Here is a 21,009-nt window from a genome sequence, read left to right on the forward strand (position 1 = left end):
TAGTGAGGGTCAAGTGCGGTTTAAAATAGGATTCTTCTGAGACCAAGCCTGCAGGCCCTGAATTTCTTTCTCAAAAGGCATTTTGATCTTCTGACAAACTATTGCTTCTGAATTTCTTGGTGCTTCATATTTGCAGCTAACCTTTGGAGAACTGGAATGATAACACACACTCCTCTTTGTGTTTTGTGAATGTGCCTCCCCTGGTGAGTCGATGGCTTGTGCTTTTTGAAGTTCAGATGAAAATCATTAAAAAGAGTTTTCTGTAAGATGTTTGGAAAGATGGAATTTTTCTGGTGTCATGTAATAAAATGTGTTTCCAGTCTTGCAGAAAGAGCCCTAACCCTTACCTTGACAGGACTTCACAAAGAGAATCAAGAGCTTGTAGTCCCTTACAAGCTGGAGGCTTTATATTTGCTCACATGCTGCAAATGCTGCTCTGACTGGTTTGTGCATATGTTGGAAAAACACCATGTCAGAATTTCAGACTATCTCTTTATATAACCTGTTTTTCAGTCCTAAAATTTTCGCGATAAGGAACACGCTTGTGCAACATCTGTTGAAGTAATGAACCTGAGTGCAGTTCTTTATTACAGCTGTGGTATAAACTGGGCTCCTGACAGCTGACTGGGGTTTTGTCCAGGATTTGACTCCTTCATTTGATGGTCCTGCCAGCGCCTCATCCTTTGGCTACATTGAATGTCATTTATATGGGCAGCAGCTTCTCATTTCACAGGGTAAATCATTATTTGCCTGCCATATGTGCAATAACACGAGGAGGAGGATTTTCAACAGCTCATCTCGGGAAGATGTGGAGGGGCAGGTGTGGGGAAGGTTAAAAAAATCGGCCAAGGGGATGTATCATGTTTTTGTAGGTATAAAATAGATGGTGATGTCATGGCTTCATGCATGTAAAGATTGAGATCTTAAAGGGCTGAATTGCTGGCATCCTTGTTTAATAAATGAGCCCATGTTACTCCTGGTTTTTTTTTGGGAGCCAGACGACAGCTACTGTCTGACTGTTGTGGGAATAAGATCATGGGGTGCAGAGGCCAGGTCATGCAGCCTAATGCCTATTTGTCCTAAATATGTCTTTACAGAATTATTATGGTGGCATGCCTTTAGCTAAGAAATAACTATAACACTAAATTCCATTGTGGGCTCTGCGTTTAAAATTAAGAGTGAAATAAGCATACTTAATTTCTTACTCTTGTTACTTCTAATCTCTTGTGGCCGCTGTGATGTCTGCTCTGGCATCTACTTTGTAAGTGATATGTCAGGAAAGAAAAGATGTGAAGTTGCTTAATGGAAGTGTTGGATTTAAGCACTCCAGTCCCAAGGAAGAGCCACCATCATTCAAAAGCAACCCTGACAGTGTGGCTTTCAGTTTGAATTCTCTGTGTTGCATCAGTTTGGCCCCCTGGGTTAAGTCTCCTCCAGAGCAGTGTCATGCTACTCCACACAAGGGGTGACCCACCTTTGTGGCTTGCCAAAGTCCTCAAAAAAAATCCCTGTTCTGGTATTTAGCAGAATACTTCAAATCAAAGCCAGTTAGGTTTGCATGAAGGTGACTTGGATTATCTTACCTTAGCAAACATGATGATCAAGCACTCTGAGGGACTGAAACTCTTTTATTATAACTCAGTAGGTTTTAATACAGTAATAAATAACAGCACAGCTCGTTGAGCAGAGGGATAAAAATCAAGGAGTTCAGTGGTAAGCCAGCTTGCATTTCCTTCATGTAAGTGAAGTCAGCGATTTATTATTATTTTAGGCTGTGTCTAATGATCATATTAGTGGTGTGAATAAAATGAATGTATCTGGAGTGCTTTATTCTTCTGCTTATTCAAGCCTTCCATATTGGGGCTGACATGAGACATCCGCTGTAGGCAAAGTGGTATAGAGCCCAGCTAAGTCCTTCTGATTCTTTATTAGCTGTAACATGCAGAAGCTCAGGGCATGTTATAGTGTAAAACTGGTTTGAATTAACACCATCTTCATTCTCTTGCTTCTTCTGCTGGCTCTGTGTGTTTGCTGTAAAGCAGATCCCTTCCAAACAGGTATGTTCCAGGACACCTTTGTGCTTGTAGCCAGTGTGTTGCTAAGTGCTTTGTTAAAATAAATGGTCCTTTCAGAATTCTTTTCACTCATATTTTGGGATGCTTCTTTGAATGTTTTTGGTAGGAAGACTTCCCAGTTGATGTTGAAAGCTGTTCCAGCCAGCACTGTTTGGGTTTTGGTGTGTTTGTATTTTCACATTGGGGTCATGATTGGTGGCATGCTCTTGGTATGAGCTGTGTAAAGTGACCTTGAGAGCACCCCAACATCTCCTGTGGAATTATGTGAACAATGAATGGAGCAGTCTTTCACTTGATCTTTTCCAGACAAGTAGGTCAGAAGTGTAGATGTCTTTGGACAAGTAAGCAACAAGATGTGGAGGTTGGGCTTGATGACCTTTAAAGGTCCCTCCAACCCCAACTATTCTGTGACGTCCTGCTGATGTACAGAGTGCCCCCAAGAAGAGGAGATCTTTTTCTGTGATAACCCAAGAGTTGCATTTGAGTTTACAAATGGCTTTTATTTAAAAAAGAGAAGGATACAACTGCTTCTGTGTGTGGCATTTGGGTGTTTGATAGATTTTGATCTGGTGCCATCTTTACGTCTCTTGTGTTTCAGTGCTCAATGTTGAAGTTTTGTAAATAAATACTTCAGTAGCCCACCCAGGCAATATTCTGAACACCAATTCGTTCTTGCAGGCTAATGCTGTGGATATGAAAGACTTGTAAATCAAACTCTCTTCTTGCTTAGCCCCAAAATGCCAACAATTACACTCCTCAATAGTGGAAGTTATCTTGGCACAGGTGTGTCCATGTGCTATACATTTGAGCAACCCTTCACAAACCTTCTAGTGACAAATGAGACCAGATTTGAGGGCATCAGGTTTTAAGATCTATGAAAGCAACAGGTTGGGTGCTTTTCCCACTCTTACACTTTTTATTCATGATTTGGGCAAAATAGCCAGTTCTAAGTTAATTTTCACCTTTGTATTACATGGCACATTAAGAGAAGATCATGCAAAGGCAATGTAGATTTACTGCATTAAAATTTTGAAGCTACTTGAATTTTATTTCTTAAAATCTGGACAAATAAACAATCTGTGCCATTCTGCACATGGGTAACTCTACATCTCTAGGAAGTTGATAATAAGGAGTTTCATTTAAAATTCAACATGTTCTGTCTCTCCTGCTGTTTTAAGCTTAGCTCTGGTTACTTTTTACCCAACATCTTCTATAAAACTGGTTTCAATTTTTGCCATTATTCATTTTGTACAAAAGATGCCATTATTTTTACCTAGTCCCATTTGTGTTCTTCACATTTGACAAATGAGTGATGGAGGAGCAACCTGAGCAAAACCAGATGTGGAGAAGGCTGCCTCTTCTCCCTTGTGGAAGCCGCATACTCAGGCCTTCTCAGGAGCTGAGGGAAAACTCATTTTCCTCCTTTTTTTATAGCAGAGTGCATGTTTTCTTGGGTTTGGGCTTGAGAAATATACCCAGAATCTCCAAATCCTGTGCACATGTGAAGGTTGAGGTGATTTAAGCAGCACTCTGACCTGGCCCTCTGGACAGAGGATGGGCATTCTGCACCTCTTCCCTGCCATAGGAAATGCAGTGAAGTCATTAAAACACCCATTTTTGCAGCTGACTTACAGGCACTGGAGACCTGGGAGCTCCCATGCTCTGTCCCTCAGGTCTAGCAGGGGTTACTGTGGGCTGGAGCAGTGCCAGGGTCAGTCACCCCTGGGCAATGTCACTGACCTGTCCAGGCTGCCAGGACGTGACTGCCACTCAGCTGGCCTGGCCAACGCCGTGCTTGGCAGCCCCTGAAGGAAGATAAGGTTGGACAAATTCTTTCACCCCTCTAATGTGACTCTTTCAAGCCAGCAGTGATCTGTGTTAGAGTGCTCTGGTAAATCTTGTGTTGGTGTTGCTTGGGCTGTAGCAAGGGTGGGGGATTGTGCTCAGGCTATGGAAGGCTTTGCAAGGGGAAGCTGGCAGAATAGGTGGCTTCAGACCATCTGCCTGAACTGGTTCTGGGCTTTCAGGCAGCTGAAATATCTGTAGTCCTGTGACTGTGCTCCCTCTTGAATTCACATCTCCATGCCAAGTCTTGCAAGAGATTTTGGAAGCAACTTTATGTCTATCTTTGACAATTCCTGTGAGGAGGAGTCATCGGTGTCCTACTGTGAGTAATCTCAAACCCTCTAGTGCTGATGCAAGTGCTGCTCAGCTTCCTTCTGAGAGAGAAGGGTGGCAGAAGTGGACCTAAATATGTGGTGCTTGAATTAAGCTTTTCACCGTGGTAGTACCATAACTCAAACTTGTGTGTCAGGTGTAGTTGTATAACTGCTGTTGTTGCCTGTGAAGTCAAAATATTTACTCTCTGAAGCACCTGGGGTAGGTAAAATCATTGCAAAATATTTGTGCCTGACATTTTACGGAGTCAGTTGCTTGTCTGTCCTAAAATGTTGCAGTGTTTTTTGGTATCTTCTCAGAAACTGTATGAAATAAAAATTTATGGCATGTGTGTTGGGAAGTAAACAGCTGAAATGTTGGTTTCCTAACAGAAAAGTAGCAGGACTTCAAAGGACCTAATTCTGACTGAAAGCCACACTTGTAGGATGGCAGCCAGCAGGCCACTAACTTGCAAATTACATCAGTTCCTATCTCCATGAGTACATTTGATTAAACCCTCTTTAATTTCCTTAGATACCATTGTCATGTGCTTCTATAGCTAAAGCACAGTTTTTAAATACTAATCTACAAAACTTTTATTCTTGTTTGCTTCGTGTGTTTCCCTTGGATGAAAAGTCACATTACACAGAGGAATTTTTGGTGATGTACTAAACAATCCCTGGTTGTGTAAATGATGACAATTCTGTACAATGTGCCCTTTCTTTTTCATAACTTTGTGCTTGAAGATGAGCATTGGATTCAGTTACTTAGACTGCAATCATGATGCCAGATCTTAAATAACTTTCTCCTATCTGCTTTTGTTTTCAAGTTCAGAGAGGTTTGGGGTAAATTAGGTAACCAGAGAGTTTTGTTTGCTAACTGATGTAGTTTCCTTGTGTTTGCTGTGTCCTAAGGTGAAATGATGGAATCAGCTCACCATGGTTGTCATTCCCCAGTCAGTACAAGTTACTTTTCATCTTTTTCTTGCTCTTGGGCTTTCTGGTCAGTGTTGTTCTGGCCATTTTTCCTGGGTAATGAGCTAAAGGAAAGGGGAGCAAATGTCCTTTAGAAAATTTGGCATTAAGGGGAGAATGGCAGCTGGAGAAGTTACTGAAAAGATTTATCTATTGCTAAATTCACAGTTGGCTCTATGGGGAATCACAACCCAATCAACTTAATGTTGATGACATTGTAAAATGAGGTGGCTGTTCCATCTTGGAGGACTGGGGAGGTCTCAACAATCAAGAGGTCTGAACTTCTCATGTGAAGCTACTTCAGGCCACTGACGTCTGTAGAGGGGGAAATGTGATGTTGTTTTTTAATGTTTGAATGCAGCATGTGAGAAGATGTCTTTGAGGATGAGTTAAACCATTGTCTGGTTATTTGGATTGCTCCAAGTTTCGTGGTAGGAGGGTACTTCCTGGCATTGCAGTAAAACCCATGATCAATAATTAATGAAGTTAATTGAAGGGGTTTTATGGTCTTTAAGATTCTCAGGCTTAGTGACCAACCTATGGTGAATATGATTTTACAGATTAACAGAATCTTGAACCTGTACTGGAAAACTTAAGGACAATAAATCACTCTTACTTTAAGTGGCACTAATTGATTATCTTTCTCAGATATCATTCTCCTCATTTTTTTTTTCCCTAGCAACAAAGAACAGACACTTATTTATACAGCTCCCTGTTTTTTATTCAAAGTCCTAGAAAATAACTTGTTCCTGCTGTTGTTGGGTTTTTATACTTGGAAATGATGGGTTGAAGCAGCTTTGAAGCCCAGGACTAGCATGGTTAACAGGCATGGTTTTGCAGTGGACAGAGCTGAAGCCTGGAGCCCCTGCAGAACACATCAGTGGATGTGGTTTCCTATCGTTTTTCTTTGGGTACCATTAATTGTTAAATGACACAGAATTTTAACCTTTCTTAAAAATCCCATGACATTTATCTGTCTAGGCAACAAAAAGTTCTATTGAACTGAGAAAACTGACCCAAAAGTATTTTACTTGTAATTGTAAACTGTAAGTCCTAAGGCAATTTGCTTCAAACAAATGGTCTTTTTAATTAAAAAAGGAAGAAAAAAAAAGGGGGGGTGGAGTGGGGTGGGGGAAGAGTCTTCCTTCCCCTTGGTTTACTGTCCTCTGAACATCTCTGGTATGTCCCTGCTTAAATAAAGCGTTGAGTGCTTCTGCTTTACTGTCACAGGAAGCTTCAGGGATGTTTTTGGTGAGAAAAATCTTCTGTGTGGTTTTGGGAACAGGAATGTGCTCCTTCCCAGCTCGTGGTGGCCAGAACAGTGGGGCAGCCTGGAGCTGCTGGCCTTGTAATGGACTTTGGTCACTTGTGTTGCACCAACAGATGATTTTGGGGCATCTTCAGCTTTGCTTTGGAAGCAGCAGTACTTGGAGATGAGACAAGTAGATTATGTGATTTGAAGTAGTAACTGCAATGGGAAAAGCAATTCTTGGTGTTCCACCTTCAAGAAATACTCAGCACATGACCTGCTGGGTTTGTGCTTGTTTACAGAATTTACCCATTGCAAAGAAATCAAAGCTGTGCAAGGACAAATTCAGAATAGTATAAGTAACCCAGACCAACCACCTGAGCATGGTTACCTTCATCCAGATGTAACAGAGACTCAAATCTTGAGCCTACAGCAATTAATTGACTCCCAGCTGTTGTTGAACTTGATAGTCTTAAAGATCTTTTCCAACCTAAATATTTCTGATTCTATGACCTTGAAGCTTTCCTAGAGGACAAGTGGTAGTAATGCCACAGTTCATTAAATATTTTTATTCTGGTGTAAGTCCCGTTAGTTTTTATTGTTAGCCATTTAATTTCTGGATTACTCTGTGCAAAACACATTTACCAAGCCATTAGGCTGCCCTGGTCTGTGCCTGCCCAAGAGTGAGCTCTCCTGGGTGCCTCTCCAGAAGGAATTTGGTTACTGCAGCACTGTTCCAAGTTCTTGCCATCATTAGCAAGTCATTAGTAAATTAAATCTGAGTGATTCCCAGCAAGACTCGACAGAAGGAGCAAGTATCAGCAGTATTGTTTCAGTTGTTTGTGTTGGCTTCATGCAGAGGAACCACTTGAGCCATGTGCTTTGTGCTTAAGCACACAGCTATGCTTTGTGTTTAAATTCTTGAGTCCTTGATCACTTAACAGGAAATATTTTTACTTTTGGAAACTGAAGGAAGTGTGTGGGTCTACTCAAAGGTTCTGTCATTTATGTGTCATATAATGTGGATTTTGAAGAATGTCATCTGATGTTCACCTAAAATTCCCACTGATATGGTATGTGTGCTTAAAGCTAGTGAAAGTCATTGATTAAATGTTTGTTTGATTGATAACCAGACCCAAGGGCTGGGAAATCTGCTCTATTTATATGGGTTATTACTGTTCTTTCCATGATGTGGAAGAAAATAGGCAGCTATTCAGATACTTGAACTAGATGTATGCACTGGAACTAGCAGTCAGATTTCAAGATGAGTGAAGGTATGAGAAAGCCTTTCCCCTGCTTCAGATAATGTTCTCCAGGGTATTTCAAAACGTGAGGGATGAGTGCTGAGTAATCAGGGTGGCTCCATCCAACACTTTTCTAGCCCAGCTCAGCCTTGTAGGAACATGGCTGCAGTCAAGTTTTCTTTCTGCTGCCTTTTTCTTTGCTTCATCTGATGAAAAAGAGTTCCTCCTCAGTGTCAGCATGGCAAGAGCAGATGGAGCTTGAGTGGCTGACAGAGAGACTCAGTGCAGGAGTGCCTGATGCTGGGGCCAGCCCATGGAGAAGTGGAGATGCTGCTGAGCTGGCATTGAAGGCTCTTCTGGAACTGAACCAGTTTTGGGGCTCTACTTCTAAGGCAGTGTTTTGCTCTTGCAGCCAAATTCTTGTGTTACTATGCTGTGATAAATTTATCTTTTTTGCCATCTTGTCTTAGCTCATTTCTGAAGTTCTGCAGATGATAATAATTCTTACATTACATCTTGTTTGTCAATACCAAAGTGCCCAAAACCCAATGTTCTACTCAATTGAGTAACAGTACAGCGAAACTTTGGTTGAGATTGCTGGAGATGGAGGGTTGGAGAGCCAGAGGATTTGGTTTCAAATGGATTTATTTTTCCTTTCATGTCCTTATTCAGTCACATTTCTTAGGAAGTGTATCCAAACCAATAATTTGTCATCTTGCACTTTGTGTCTCATGAATTTGGATGAACAACAGGAACTATTCTTCACCCAAAATGCTAGAAGGGGCTAAGAACCAAAATTAGATCTTAAGTCAAAGCTTTTATTCACGGTTTCAAGTTCAGGGTAGTGGAATTTCATTGTGGGGTTTGTAAGGTTTTTTTGCAGCTCTTTGCTCATGAGATATTTTGTCGGAAAGGAAGAGTGCTTTATGACTTATCTGCACAGTGACTCTGGGGCATCTTGGGAAGTTTGCTCAAGAAGGCACATTTAGGTTGTCTTTGATGTACAATCTGCAGAATAGGATGCTCTAGGCCAAAGACAAATTCTGAACAAACAGCAGGGAGTCCATTAGGGTAGACCCAACAGATTTCCATGGTGGAACTCATAAGGAAACTCAAGAGAGAAGCCAGTGACAAAACAGAGAATCAAAGTCTTCTTCGTGTCATTTTGGAGCAACTTAATGACAGAAAAGGCAATTCTGTGTTCTTTGGTTCATTACTAGACTTGTGTGAGGTTGTGACACATGAACTCAGAATTTGCCTTCCCTGGCATGATGAGGGCAACACGGGCCATTAAAAAAAAAAAAAAATTGCCAGTTGGGCAGTTTTTATGTGTTTGAGTACAGACTTCTTCAAGGAGCTGGATAGAAAGAAAAAGTAAGTTCTGGAAGGTGTAAGGACTGTGCCCAAGTGCAGATAAGTGCATTAGCCCTTTGTCAGCCATTCCTGAATGGGAGAACTTCTTGCAATTATTCATAGACACAGAATCAATGGCTTTGAAGCACCAGGGAAGCTGAGGATGAGGTAGAGCTTTTTCAAGTGCTTCACGTTCTGCTGCAGGTCCTGGGTTGTGCTGGGAAGCCGAGGACAGGACTGCAGAACTCTGTGGGTTTATCCAGGGCACCCACTGCCAGGGAATATGTGTTAGGCTCATAGGGCATTTGTTCAGTTATTTCTTACGCTGTACTTAAAAACTTTTAACCTTACTGCTAAAGAAAACTACCATTGTGTGTTAGTACGACTGGAACGAAAGCTGAATAGCGAATTAGCCTTGAGCGAACTGTCAATCTGACTTTGATAGCCCATCACTTAAAAGGTCCTTTTATGTTTATGAAAAAGCATGACATCAAAGCCAGGGGAAAAAAAATACCAATACTTAGAGCTTAACTTAAACTTGCATAACTTCCAAGAGGAGGCCTTGTGTGAACTGTTTGTTTGTCCACTTGCATGGCTAATTAGCGTAGGTTACTAAAAGTCTGAGCAGTGGCCATCAAGTTTCTTCTGCTCTTCTGGGGTTTGTTGTGCTTCCATATGTGGATCCCTCAAACTGGAGTAGCATAGACAAAGGATACTGCAGTTGCTTTTCTTGCAACCTCTAGGTAGCATGCTGGAAATGCTTGAGTATAACCATTATCAGGTGAGTTGTTATTGGAGACTTGTTTTAAAACCTGTTGCTAAGAAGGTGTACAGTGTATGGGAAACTCTTTTCCTCTGGTGTCTTGGGTGCTTTATTTAATTTCTTTCATTCCAATAAGTGGGGGCCATGCATGGTCACTTATAACAGCAAAGTCACTTTAATGGAATTGTTTTAAAGCAAATTAACTTCTCAGCATGTTGCCATATTCTGGGTGGATTTCTATCGTTCAATGATAACGTTAATGATCAATGAAAGGTGACAAAGTTTCCAGGATATGGTGGAAAATTTTCATGGGAAAAAAAAGGCCTTTCCTCTCTTGCTTATTTAGAGTGTGCAACAGTTGTTCAGTATGAGGATTTTCATATTTTGTATGTAAAAAATTCCTAAGTACTGAGAAGCTTATCTTAAATACAAAAATAGCTGTTGCTGACGACAGTGATTGATCTGAACTGAAACACTTCTTTTCTTGCATCTTATTTGCATGATGTGTTTATAAACAGGCTGTCTTATTTGTATATGATTTAGGCTGTATATCTGAGGTATAAATATCTGTAGGCAGAAAAAGGTGTCTTTGTGTCTTCTTGTATTTTAACCAAGGTCATAATTTAAAAAAACCCCAAACATTCAAAACCTAAACAACCAATAACAGATCTTTTATATCTCTGTTATTTGATTCTGGATTAAGGATAGCAATCCATACTTCTTTATTTTAATTGTTAGCTACTAACAAGTAAAATGAGTCTTGCGGTACAAGTAATTTCTCCATATTTTAGTGAAAACTAAATGTCACATAGCTGAAGGTCTGAACTCAGAACTGACTGTTCTGGAGTGTCTGTATCAACTGAAAACCCGAGCGTTGGTCTTAAGTGAGAAATCTCATGTTGTAGAAAAATAGATGGAGCTTCTTGGTGTACTGATAGTAGATCAGCTGTTGAAAGACCAAATTGTAAACTGATTCCTTGCCACCAAATATGAGTTATTGAAGCGCTATGGACTTCGTTGGAGCTGTACAGGTTTGTCCTTATGTCACAAATCTATAGCTCAGATCCACAGCACCTGCAGTGACGTTGTAAAACAATAAAACCCTTTTATTCTTTTCAAATTGTGTCATACAGGTGCAGACTCACCTTGAGAATCCAACCAAGTACCACATTCAGCAGGCCCAGCGGCAGCAGGTAAAGCAGTACCTCTCTACCACTCTAGCAAATAAACATGCCAACCAAGCCCTGAGCTTGCCATGTCCAAACCAGCCTGGGGATCATGTCATGCCACCTGGGACGGGGAGCAGCGCGCCCAACAGCCCCATGGCTATGCTCACCCTCAACTCCAACTGTGAGAAAGAGGTAAGAGCTCTCCTGTTCGTGTTTTCATTAAAACAGAGCTGTCATCTGCTTTAATTAAGTTGTTTTAAAACCATATTTGCTCACTGTTAAGATGTTCTGTTTATCTTTTTCTTCTTGTCGTGAAAATGTAACTGCTACCTCTGTGTCTGCCTGATTAATAGATATTTTTGGCAAAAATCCCATGTCCCTCTAGCTTCCTCTTGTTTGAACTATTTTAGCTAGTTTATACTTATTAAAACTACTTTTCTTGTTCCCCAGCCTGTTGCTTGATGCACACAGTGAATAATTGACCTTTGGAGAATACAAAGCAGCTTTGTAAGCTGTAGCTTTCTGGAATAATGTTATTTATGGCTTGTTCGTCTAGAAAGTGCAAAGAGCATAGCAAAATAACTGAGAAAACACAAAGCTATTTTGAGATATTTTAGGTATTTTTATGGTAAAATTTGAGCAAGTCTCCTGCATAGCTGGAAGCCAGATTGTCCCAGCTAATATGCCCTAAAATGTTACTGATTGATGTTCCAGTGCTGCAAATATAAGGCTTCAATAGCCTATGTCTAGAAGTCCTTTGCAACCTTGTCTTAATCTTCAGTGGCCAAAACTGAGTTAGATGTTACATGTGTGCTCAGGCTCCAAAACAAAATGGTTGGGAAGATACTAACAAATATAAGAATCATGTCAGAATTTTTGTAGCATGAAAAGTAGGAGGCAATTGTAGAGTTCCTCTTGTCCCCTCATTCCCCCTTCAAGCTTTTTTGCCAGATTTTCAGTACAGATGCATTCCATGAGCAAAATGTTACACAGCTTGGAGAAACTGTTATTACAGGACATATTTTGCACATGCAAGGGTAATTGTTGTGCTCCATAGTTTTGAAAGAAATGAAAATGAGGTATTTCCATCCTATTGTCCCAGCTGTACCCAAGCACATTTTTTCTTGAGGATATTTTCAGCTTCACTTTGCTGTGTCATCGGGGACATGTGTGCATGACACTATTTCATTCGTGCTCTTTTTGGGACTGAGACTGTGCCATGAACTCAGATCCATGCTTTGCTTTTTCTTCTTTTTTTTTTCTTTTCTTTTTTTTTTTCTTTTTCTTTTTATATCTGCAGGGATTTTATAAATTTGAAGAGCAAAGCAGGGTTGAGAGTGAGTGCCCGGCTCTGAATACCCACTCACGAGCATCATGCATGCAGGTACTGGATGACACAGGAGGTGGAGCACAGGTCCCTTTTCTAATGAGCATGTTTCTTTCATGTTATGTTGAAAAATAAACTTACCCCACAGTGTCTTTAAGAAGTTGAATATAAGATATATTTAAGGTTCGGTTCAGCATGTTGTTTATTAGCATGTGAAGATACCTGGAAAAGGCTCATGCTGTTCTAGCACAGTAATGCCATAGCAGAAGAACACATCAACCATTTAAGGTCTTGCATCAGGAAGTCTTTTCTAACTGGATTTTCCAAGACTGCATGGATGTGGGTTTGCCCTGATAATCTCTAACTCCACATTTCTATGGAGATCACACTTGTGTATTAAGAAATTGTATGAGAAGGCTTTAATCCATCTGTGGTAATTCATCCTCAGTAATCACCCTTTTATATTTTCATTCTTTCTCTTAAAACTAAGAGGTTTTTATTTCTTAACAGAATCAGTAGCAAGACTTCGGGTATGGGCTGTAACTGTTAGTTCCTTTCTTGCCCTCACTTCCAGTCAGTGTAATTTGTTGTGATCACACTTTCTGGAGCTGATAAAAAAATCCCATGTACTGCTACTTTTATCGTCACCATTATGCATTGATTTTGTAGATCTCTGCCATTTAAACTCCGTTTTTATAGTGAGCAAAAAGGACATAGTCCTGTCCTGAAATAGTCAATCCTGCTGGACAGTTCAGGGCACGTGTGTGGGTGCTGTAAAGGGCTGCTTCCTCCTGCCTGGAGGAAACCTTCCAGCCAGCCTATGAAAGAAGGTGCTTTGTGCCACCTAAAATCAGCTCTGACCTGCCCCTGGGAGGGTGTGTGAGGGACACAAATCCAATGGATTCTGCTGTCAGGGGCCAGCAGCAAATCTTGGCTCCCTCTCCTTCCCTGCAGGTGTCCAGGGCTCGGTGTTCCTGCCTGTGCCCAGGTTTTGGTCCCATTTTATGGAGGGGAGGCAGCAGTGCTGCAGTGGGGAGAGGGAGTGGTGTCCTTAGAGTCACTTATTCCACAGGCAGCTTCCTCCTCCTCTGCTGCAGGAGGAGCAGTGTGTCTGTGGGCAGGTGGTGCAGGGTAACTGCTGGTGGGAGGAGGGCGTTGGACCATGAATCCTCAGCCCTGCCATGACCTGAGTGTCCTGCCTGGACAGCAGGAGTCACAGCTGAGGGATTGCCCAGCTGCACCTCTGCTGCATGGCTGAAGTGCTTTGTCAGGCTCCCGTGTCCCTGTGAGTCTGATAACTGTTCTGTTTCTCTTTGTTCACCTCTCTGCTGCAGATGGATGATGTGATTGATGACATCATTAGTTTGGAGTCCAGCTATAATGAAGAAATCCTCGGCTTGGTGGACCCAGCCCTGCAAATGGCAAACACGGTACAATGGTCCTTTCCTTCTGGTATCCCTGTTAAGTCTAACTGGTTTTCCTTGAGAGGAAAAACTGCAGCAGGACTTTTCTTCCTTGCAATTAAGTAGTTATTGCATTGTTCTACAGAAAGTAATTAGATTTCCTTTGAAGAGTTTAAGGTGATACTGTTGCAATGAAAAATGTGAATTTAAAAATACAAGCTGGAGTCAGGTCAAGAAAATACAAAGGGCAGTTTTGCTTTTCTGATTTCCAAGTTAGTGGTGAGAGGATTGCAACAGAGGAGTAAACTGTGCTACCAGGAGTAGCTCATTCCCACTGATATTGAAGATTGTCATGGACTTTATACTTTGCTTCAGAAAAGAAGGAACCTCTGGCATCCCAGGTTCCTGAATGTTGTCATATTCAAGTAAGAAATTGTCTGCCATGTGTTAGCATCCCTATCCAGAGACACTTTCTGTTATCTCTAACATCACAGCTTTATCTCTGCCTGATTTCAGGTGGGGAGAAGTCCCCAGCTAGACGTCAGCAAAGATGTTACAGAATTTAGCAGAAGGAAAAAAAAAATTTAAAAAAGCAATCTTCCAAACAAACAAAAGGGAAGGAATAAAGAAGCTTGAAAACTTAACAAGGCAGGGGACGTGGGAAGCCTGTGATAAAAGCCAAGAACACAGAGGTGCAGAAAGCGCTGAGGGAAAGCACAGGTGTCCTCCAAGTGGCTCTTTTGGTTTGGTTCACATTGCTTTGAGAATTAATATAATCATACTTCTAGCATAATCTGATTTTGATCTTCTGTGGAGGGTAGCTCTAGTGAATTTTTTGCCTTAGGCTTAAGTGCTGTTAGATCTGGCTGAGTAGATGTCTGCCAGTGCTGGCGTCTGTTTCTGTTTCATCTGGTGCCAAAATTTACAGCTTACCACAGAGCATTGATTTTGTGGCATAGGTTTGCATTTGCTGACAGTAGTTGTCTGATGTCATGTTAACCTGGTCCTGTGCTCCCACAGATTCCCACAGCCCTCTCAGAGACGTGGTGGATGACGCAGGAAGCGGCCCACCAGCTTCCCTTTCTAAATGGTGCCCTTTGAGCACACAGGGAAAGAGCTGCGCGGTCCTGCTGCAGAGAATAAATTTTCCTTTAATCTAAGATGACTTGTAAAGTGCAGCTGTCCTGGAATTTGAGAGGAAACCTCAAGGAGCTGACAAAAGATAGCTTTCAAAAAGTTCAGCTTTTTTTTTCCAATTTATCTTTCTTTTTTTTTTTTCATTGAGGGATGAGGTTCTTCTGGAGTCTTTCTCTGAAGTTCCATTGGATTGGGACACATTAATTCAGAAAGGGCTTGGATATCTTCATGCTTTTCTTCTTTTCTCATTTCACAAGGACCTCAGAGTGGCTCTTTGGTTCCAGACAGGGATAGAAGGATACTCTGCACTCTTATGGTGCAAGGAGCCCCTGTAGTCAGTATCTAGAGTAGTCAGCATCCCTCCTGTGCTTTGCTGTGCATACTACATGGCATTGTAAAGACTACCTGATCCACATTTACTGTGGAATTTCACAATTTTCCCACTCTGTATGGTGAAGTCTGAAAAATAAGGGTATAAACAGTGAAATTAAGACTTCTTTACTGATAAGTTTAAATAACTGGCAGAAAAAAAGCATATTTCAGTCTCTGAATCAGCCTAGTACCAATCCTGAAGAGATGGAAATTGAACCATGTTTCTCAACAATTGGTTTAGGGAAATAAACCAAGCCAGACACTTTTCTTTTGGGACAGGACTTAGCTCTTAAAACATGCAACATTTTATTAATAAGGAATTAATGCCTACAGACTGAGCTAAGTTGAGGTAGGAGAAATCAAGAGAGGAAATGTTCTCTAAAGAGACACAAGCTATAAATAGCTGTGCTGAGTCTGTGACAAAGGCAGTTGTTGTTCCATAACCAACAAAGAACAAAAGGACCAGTTTGTTACAGTTGGTAACAGTACTTAATTGATAGGCAAAATCAGAGATTTCTGTGCAGGGCAAGCTGAGGGAGTTTCCAAGTACCTTGGATTGAAAATGGCCCCTTGCAGTCAACTGCTTGTGAGAGTGGGATAATACCTGTGGTGGAAAGTATCTCAAAATGGTAACTAGTTTATAGAGGCTTTCTGCCTAGATGTCACCTGCTAATTGAATTACTGAGTACTGTATAAAGTGCTCTTATGGAGATGACAATTAATTCATCCAGCTAATCAACTCCAGCCAGAGCCTGGTGTGGAAAGCTCTGTGAATAGGTACAGCTCCACTTCTAAATGTGGCTTTCTTCTGGAATTTAAACTCCACAGTAGAGGAGTTTTTTTACAGGGGCTGCTGCTGAGCTTGTGCTTGTAGGTCAGGGAACATCACAATACATTGTGGGCTGCACAAGCTGGGGTGCAGAACCCATCCAGTGTGTACTGGTCCCTTAGAAACAGCCTTGTTGGTCACACAGCTGATGTCTCAGTGATTTTAGACAGAATGTGGGTGCTTGTTTTGTTGGACTAGTGGAGGAGAAATGAAAGCCTCAGACTCCCATGAATGTACACTATGATGCATCTGCAGTCATAATTACCATATTTCAAATTTCTGTTATATAAAAGCCATTATTAGGAAAAAAAAAAGCGCAGATGCAAAGTTGCAAAGTGATAGGAAGATTTTAATTTGTTTTACTTGGTGTTTGTGCAATTTCTGATGCCAAGACCTTGAAGTATGAAATCTCCCAAGTGAAAGCATTTTCAACCATGCTGTTTCAATGAAGATAACATGCTAAACCTGGCATAAGCCACCCTTCCTTCATTTACTTTCTGGAAGAATAAAGGTGGATGATCTGGCTGGTGCTGTATTTAAATTCTTTCTTAGCCAGAAATAGCTAAGAAAGCTCTAAGGAAAACCATATTTAGGTTGGAAACATGCTAGAATTTGAAGAAGACAGGGAAGGAGCTTCCTTAGCTCCAGAAAATTCCATGTATTTCTCAAGTTTGAGATTCCAGCTTCCCTATGAAATGGCTGTGGAAGTTTTGACATTTTCCCATCTTGTACTTGAGGATGGTGGTGAAAGGCTCCACTGTCTTAAGAGCCAAAATGTTTGCCAACAATGTGTATTTTTTTACAGTTTCTTCAGATAAGAAACAATTGAAATAAACACCAAGGTGTCACTGCAACGGGCTCATAATAAACTCCTTTTGGGCTTTTTTTGCTCCATTTAAGTCCAGTGGCTGCTTTTGTGTGCTCCCCACACTGCTGTCTTGTGCATCTCAAACCAATGCCCTCAGCACAGGGGTCCTCTGCCCTTTCCCAGTTCCCTAAACCCTGCACTAATGATTATTGGGTTTACCTTAGTCAACCGATTTTATTCCTCTGGCAGCTTTTATAAAATTGTGAACTGAGGATGTGCCTCAATTTTAAGTTATCTTTAGCTGCAGGTATTTTATGTGAGATGGCCCAGAGTGTTGCATGCACTTTTTTGGAAAGGAATTAGTGTAAGTTATGTGTGAGATGTGACCAGAGATGTGACCTGCAGAAGCCCTGGAGAAAAAGCCTCTCAGGGACTCATACTGAGCGTGGACCATGTGTAGGAAAATGTTACAACTGAAGCTTTTGCCTGTGGAGTTTGGATGCTGGGGAAAATGGTCAAAGAAAGGAACTGATCAGTCTCTTTGCTCATGGATCACTGATTTAAGTGGAGATTGTTGGCATCTCCCTCCCCCTAATGTGAATTTCTCTGGAAAGCATTCCTGTGGACAGCTTTAGCAGCCATGCACATGTTCAGCAGTTGCTGCCTGTCGTCTCTGTCCCCTTTTGTGATCATTGCTCACACTGGCCCTGTTTATTGACATGGAAATCTGGCTCAGTGTTTGACTCCTTTGGGGAAAAAAAATCAATCACAAACTGTTGTAGCAATCAGGGTCCATGTTGCAGTAAGGAAAGCAGCTCACGTTTCATTACAACCTGGCTGCTTTACCCAGGCTTTGAGATGCCACTTTCAAGATTTCTAACAAAAAATCTTCTTTTTTATTTCTAAATTCCCTGAAGTTCCTAATTAGATTTCACATGTCTCATTGTGAACTTCAAGTCCTTGGGCTACAAACAAGGTCTTTGTGCTCACCCCATGCTTAGGAGCATGAATAGTTCAAGCACATCCAAGTCAGAAGGGTGTGTGACGCTCTTGCTCAGTGTCAGGGATGTGTTGGGGGACCCAAAGGCACAAGGTCAGCCTTGTAGGGCAGTGGGATTGAGTGGTCATCCTGGCACTAATGTGGGCAGGTTACAACCGGCACAGCTGTGACCTGAGCAGCACTATTAGTTCTTCCTTTTTTTCCCTTTTTTCTTTTTAAATAAGGCTGACTCATAGTGAGAATTCAGCTACATTTATTCCTCTGTCTCTTCAAGTTTTAGTCAGGGGACTTTGGTTTTGTAATTGGCCATTATCTGTTTTCAACAACCATCAGCATGGCTTCTAGCTGGTGGTACTTTACATATCCACTCCTCTTTAATCTGCTTCCATATGGCAGAGAAATTTTCTTAGGTCTCAGTCTGGCAAGGCCCATCAGTAGGAGTTTAATAGTCCTGGCTGTGACTCACTGCATTGTATTCACCAGCATTATTTACATGGGTGTAAAGTTAATACCTACTCTAATCTCTGCAGGATCAGTGTCTTGGAGGGATTGGTTTTCTTTGCAGCACTGATGATTAGTGTTACCACTCAGATAAGATACCTGAGTGTTTTATACCTCTTTTCAAAACCAAATAAGAGATGGGTAAAATAATCCACTCAGGTTAATTGCAAACTTCTTTAAATATATTTCAATATAAAGGGATAGCTTTGATAGATCTTGTTGAAATACTGTCCTATTTCTGTATAAATCTACTTGTTTAAATACCTAAATAAACACAGCAAAGTGAACAAGTAATTGAGGAAACTTACTGTAAAAATAATCTTCCTCCTACTGGTGCGCATTTTTGTTATGTAAGGCGAAAAACAAAGTAAACTGAAATGTTTTCTGTGTAGGTAGCTTTCAAATCACATGAAAAATGTGATTAATTAATACAGTGTTCTTCTTCCAGCATGTGACAACTTGCAAAGTGCTTCCACTCACGTATCCCTGGAAAAAGTGGGGGGTTTCTCTGGGAGAGTTCTGTAGGCTCTTTCAGATATGAGAGAAGTTTAAGGGGTATTGATGTAGTAGTATTAGAGAAAAATAAGGAGCAACAGTGCAGCAATATCGTCAGCATTTACCTCTTCTATTACCTCTTAATATTTTAAATCTGCATGCTTTTGAGGAGAGAGAACAGAATTTTCCCAGTGTAGATGTTTTATCCCTCATGCCTGTGAATATCTGTGGATTTTGCTGACCTTCTTGCAGGCTCTGTTTGCACATGGAAAAGAGCACAGATTACTTAGCATATCCTGACTCTGTTCTTCTGTACAAAGGCATTCATAAAGGCAAACCAAATGATCCTTTTCCTTGTTTATCTTTTCCAGTTGCCTGTGTCTGGCAATTTGATTGACCTTTATGGCAACCAGAGCATGCCTCCTCCAGGACTAAACATCAGCAACTCATGTCCAGCTAATCTTCCTAATATAAAAAGAGAGCTCACAGGTAAATACACCTAAAATACCACCTTGGAGTAATAGTATCATTTGAATTCAGGTGATACCGGACATAATTTCTGTTATGAGAAAGAATTTATGGGTGAACAGTTACTTTTCAGCCTGTGTTCATGTGTGGGTTCATGTGTGTTCTCTGTCACAAGTTCATATCAAGTCCTTAATTGTTACAGTCACACCTGCGCTGTCTTGTGTTCGAGGAAGCTTCCATGCATCTTTTCCAGAGCTGTTTACTACTTTAGGCTTGTTGTTTGCTCTGTCAACACCAAACTTCAACAACTTCACATCTGGAGTCTCTGTGGGATTCATTCAATGATACACATTGGGGCTTTACCTTAGTAGGGGAGGACAGTAATGAACAAATAACCTCTTAGGATGTGAAGTCTGGACATGTAGATCCTTTAAAATGTAAAATCAGGCACTTGGGGGATTGGAATTTGATGATCCTTAAGGTCCCTTCCTACCCAAGCCATTCTATCATCCATGAATATGCATCACCAAATTAAGATGAAAATGAAATGTTCCTTAAAATTTTATGCCAGTTCCTGCAGCAATGCTCTGAACAGGCTGTGGGAGGCAGGGGCAGGAGAGTGGGACATTAAAAACCTCTTTTTCTCAAGCACATGTGTACAGGAGCAAGATAATTTGAAGCAAATAATAAGTTTCATATTCACAGGCATTTTTATTTCTGCTCGCTTGGAAGGATATACCACACATAAAGAGCATATGCAAAGTATGGTTGTCTGTAGGCTGTCAAATGGAGTTCCACTCTAGAACTGATGGCAAAATCACATTAATGCCCAGAAATGCCTGTTCTTAAGCCCAGCAGAGAGTCACTGACCATTCAGTAGGGGCCTGGTTTCTTTTTTGTCTGTCATCTTTCTGGGTTTCTGTTGTGAAAACTCACAGGCTGACTCAGTTGCAAAGCAGGTTCTGGGCAGGAATTAGTTTAAGCAGAGCAGTTTTAATAGGCCAGGAGGAAATGCCACCTCTCTGAGCCAGCAGATATTTGCATTTATAGGACAGCACAGAATTTGAACTCAGCACCAAAAAAAGACACACTGAGCACACAATGATTTGTGGCTGCTAGAAAAAAGCCAAGCTTGTACAGAGATGGAACTGTGCAAGAGGAGGCTGGGAAGGGAGGAGAGCTGCTCAAAGTCCTGCATTGCAGGCAGTTTTGTTGCCCCAAGTATAGAAAGTCCCAGGGGCTGTAGGCTGCAATCTCAGCCCAACTTGGATGTGCAGACTGGTGGATTTTCTGCTGGCCTTTTTTTTGTGTCAGGCTTCAGGCCAAGAAGGCCTGAAGAGAGGGAAAATTGTGAGTGAAGTGATCTTATGGAAGTCCTCAGTACATCAAAACAGAACTGAAATAAGTTTAATGTCCATATGCTGCACTTACCCGTACACAGAATTCATTTAGGTGAGTCTTTTTCTGATCAAAACAAAGTAATACAGGAAAGAAACTTATTGGCTGCAGTAAGAGATTATTTAACAATGGAACGTGTGATAAAAGGTGATGCACTCATTGCTCCTCAGTGACTTACTGTGGAACTGCAAAGTGATTGCTGGTTTTGGGGATTCAAATGCAATGGGGCAAGGATTAATGAATTAATCCTTTTAAAAAAATGAAAAGGGGCAGAGCAGAGATAACAT

At 41.2% G+C, this 21,009-nt stretch overlaps 1 protein-coding gene across 6 annotated transcripts in view; it reads left to right on the forward strand.

Annotated features, from left to right (window-relative positions):
• The window catches only part of MITF (melanocyte inducing transcription factor), a 99,408-nt gene that overhangs the window by 68,266 nt on the left and 10,133 nt on the right, over nucleotides 1–21,009 (forward strand). For 4 of the 6 annotated variants that reach the window (XM_064433025.1, XM_064433027.1, XM_064433030.1 and 1 more), the window contains exons 3-6: nucleotides 10,949–11,176; nucleotides 12,285–12,368; nucleotides 13,646–13,741; nucleotides 19,228–19,345. In XM_064433025.1, the coding sequence (XP_064289095.1) occupies nucleotides 10,949–11,176; nucleotides 12,285–12,368; nucleotides 13,646–13,741; nucleotides 19,228–19,345 (526 nt within the window). The remainder of the gene's footprint in view (nucleotides 1–10,948; nucleotides 11,177–12,284; nucleotides 12,369–13,645; nucleotides 13,742–19,227; nucleotides 19,346–21,009) is intronic. The other 2 variants (XM_064433028.1, XM_064433029.1) reach the window with 1 other exon arrangement.

The sequence above is a fragment of the Passer domesticus genome, chromosome 9 (assembly GCF_036417665.1).
Source record: "Passer domesticus isolate bPasDom1 chromosome 9, bPasDom1.hap1, whole genome shotgun sequence".
Lineage (NCBI taxonomy): Eukaryota > Metazoa > Chordata > Aves > Passeriformes > Passeridae > Passer > Passer domesticus.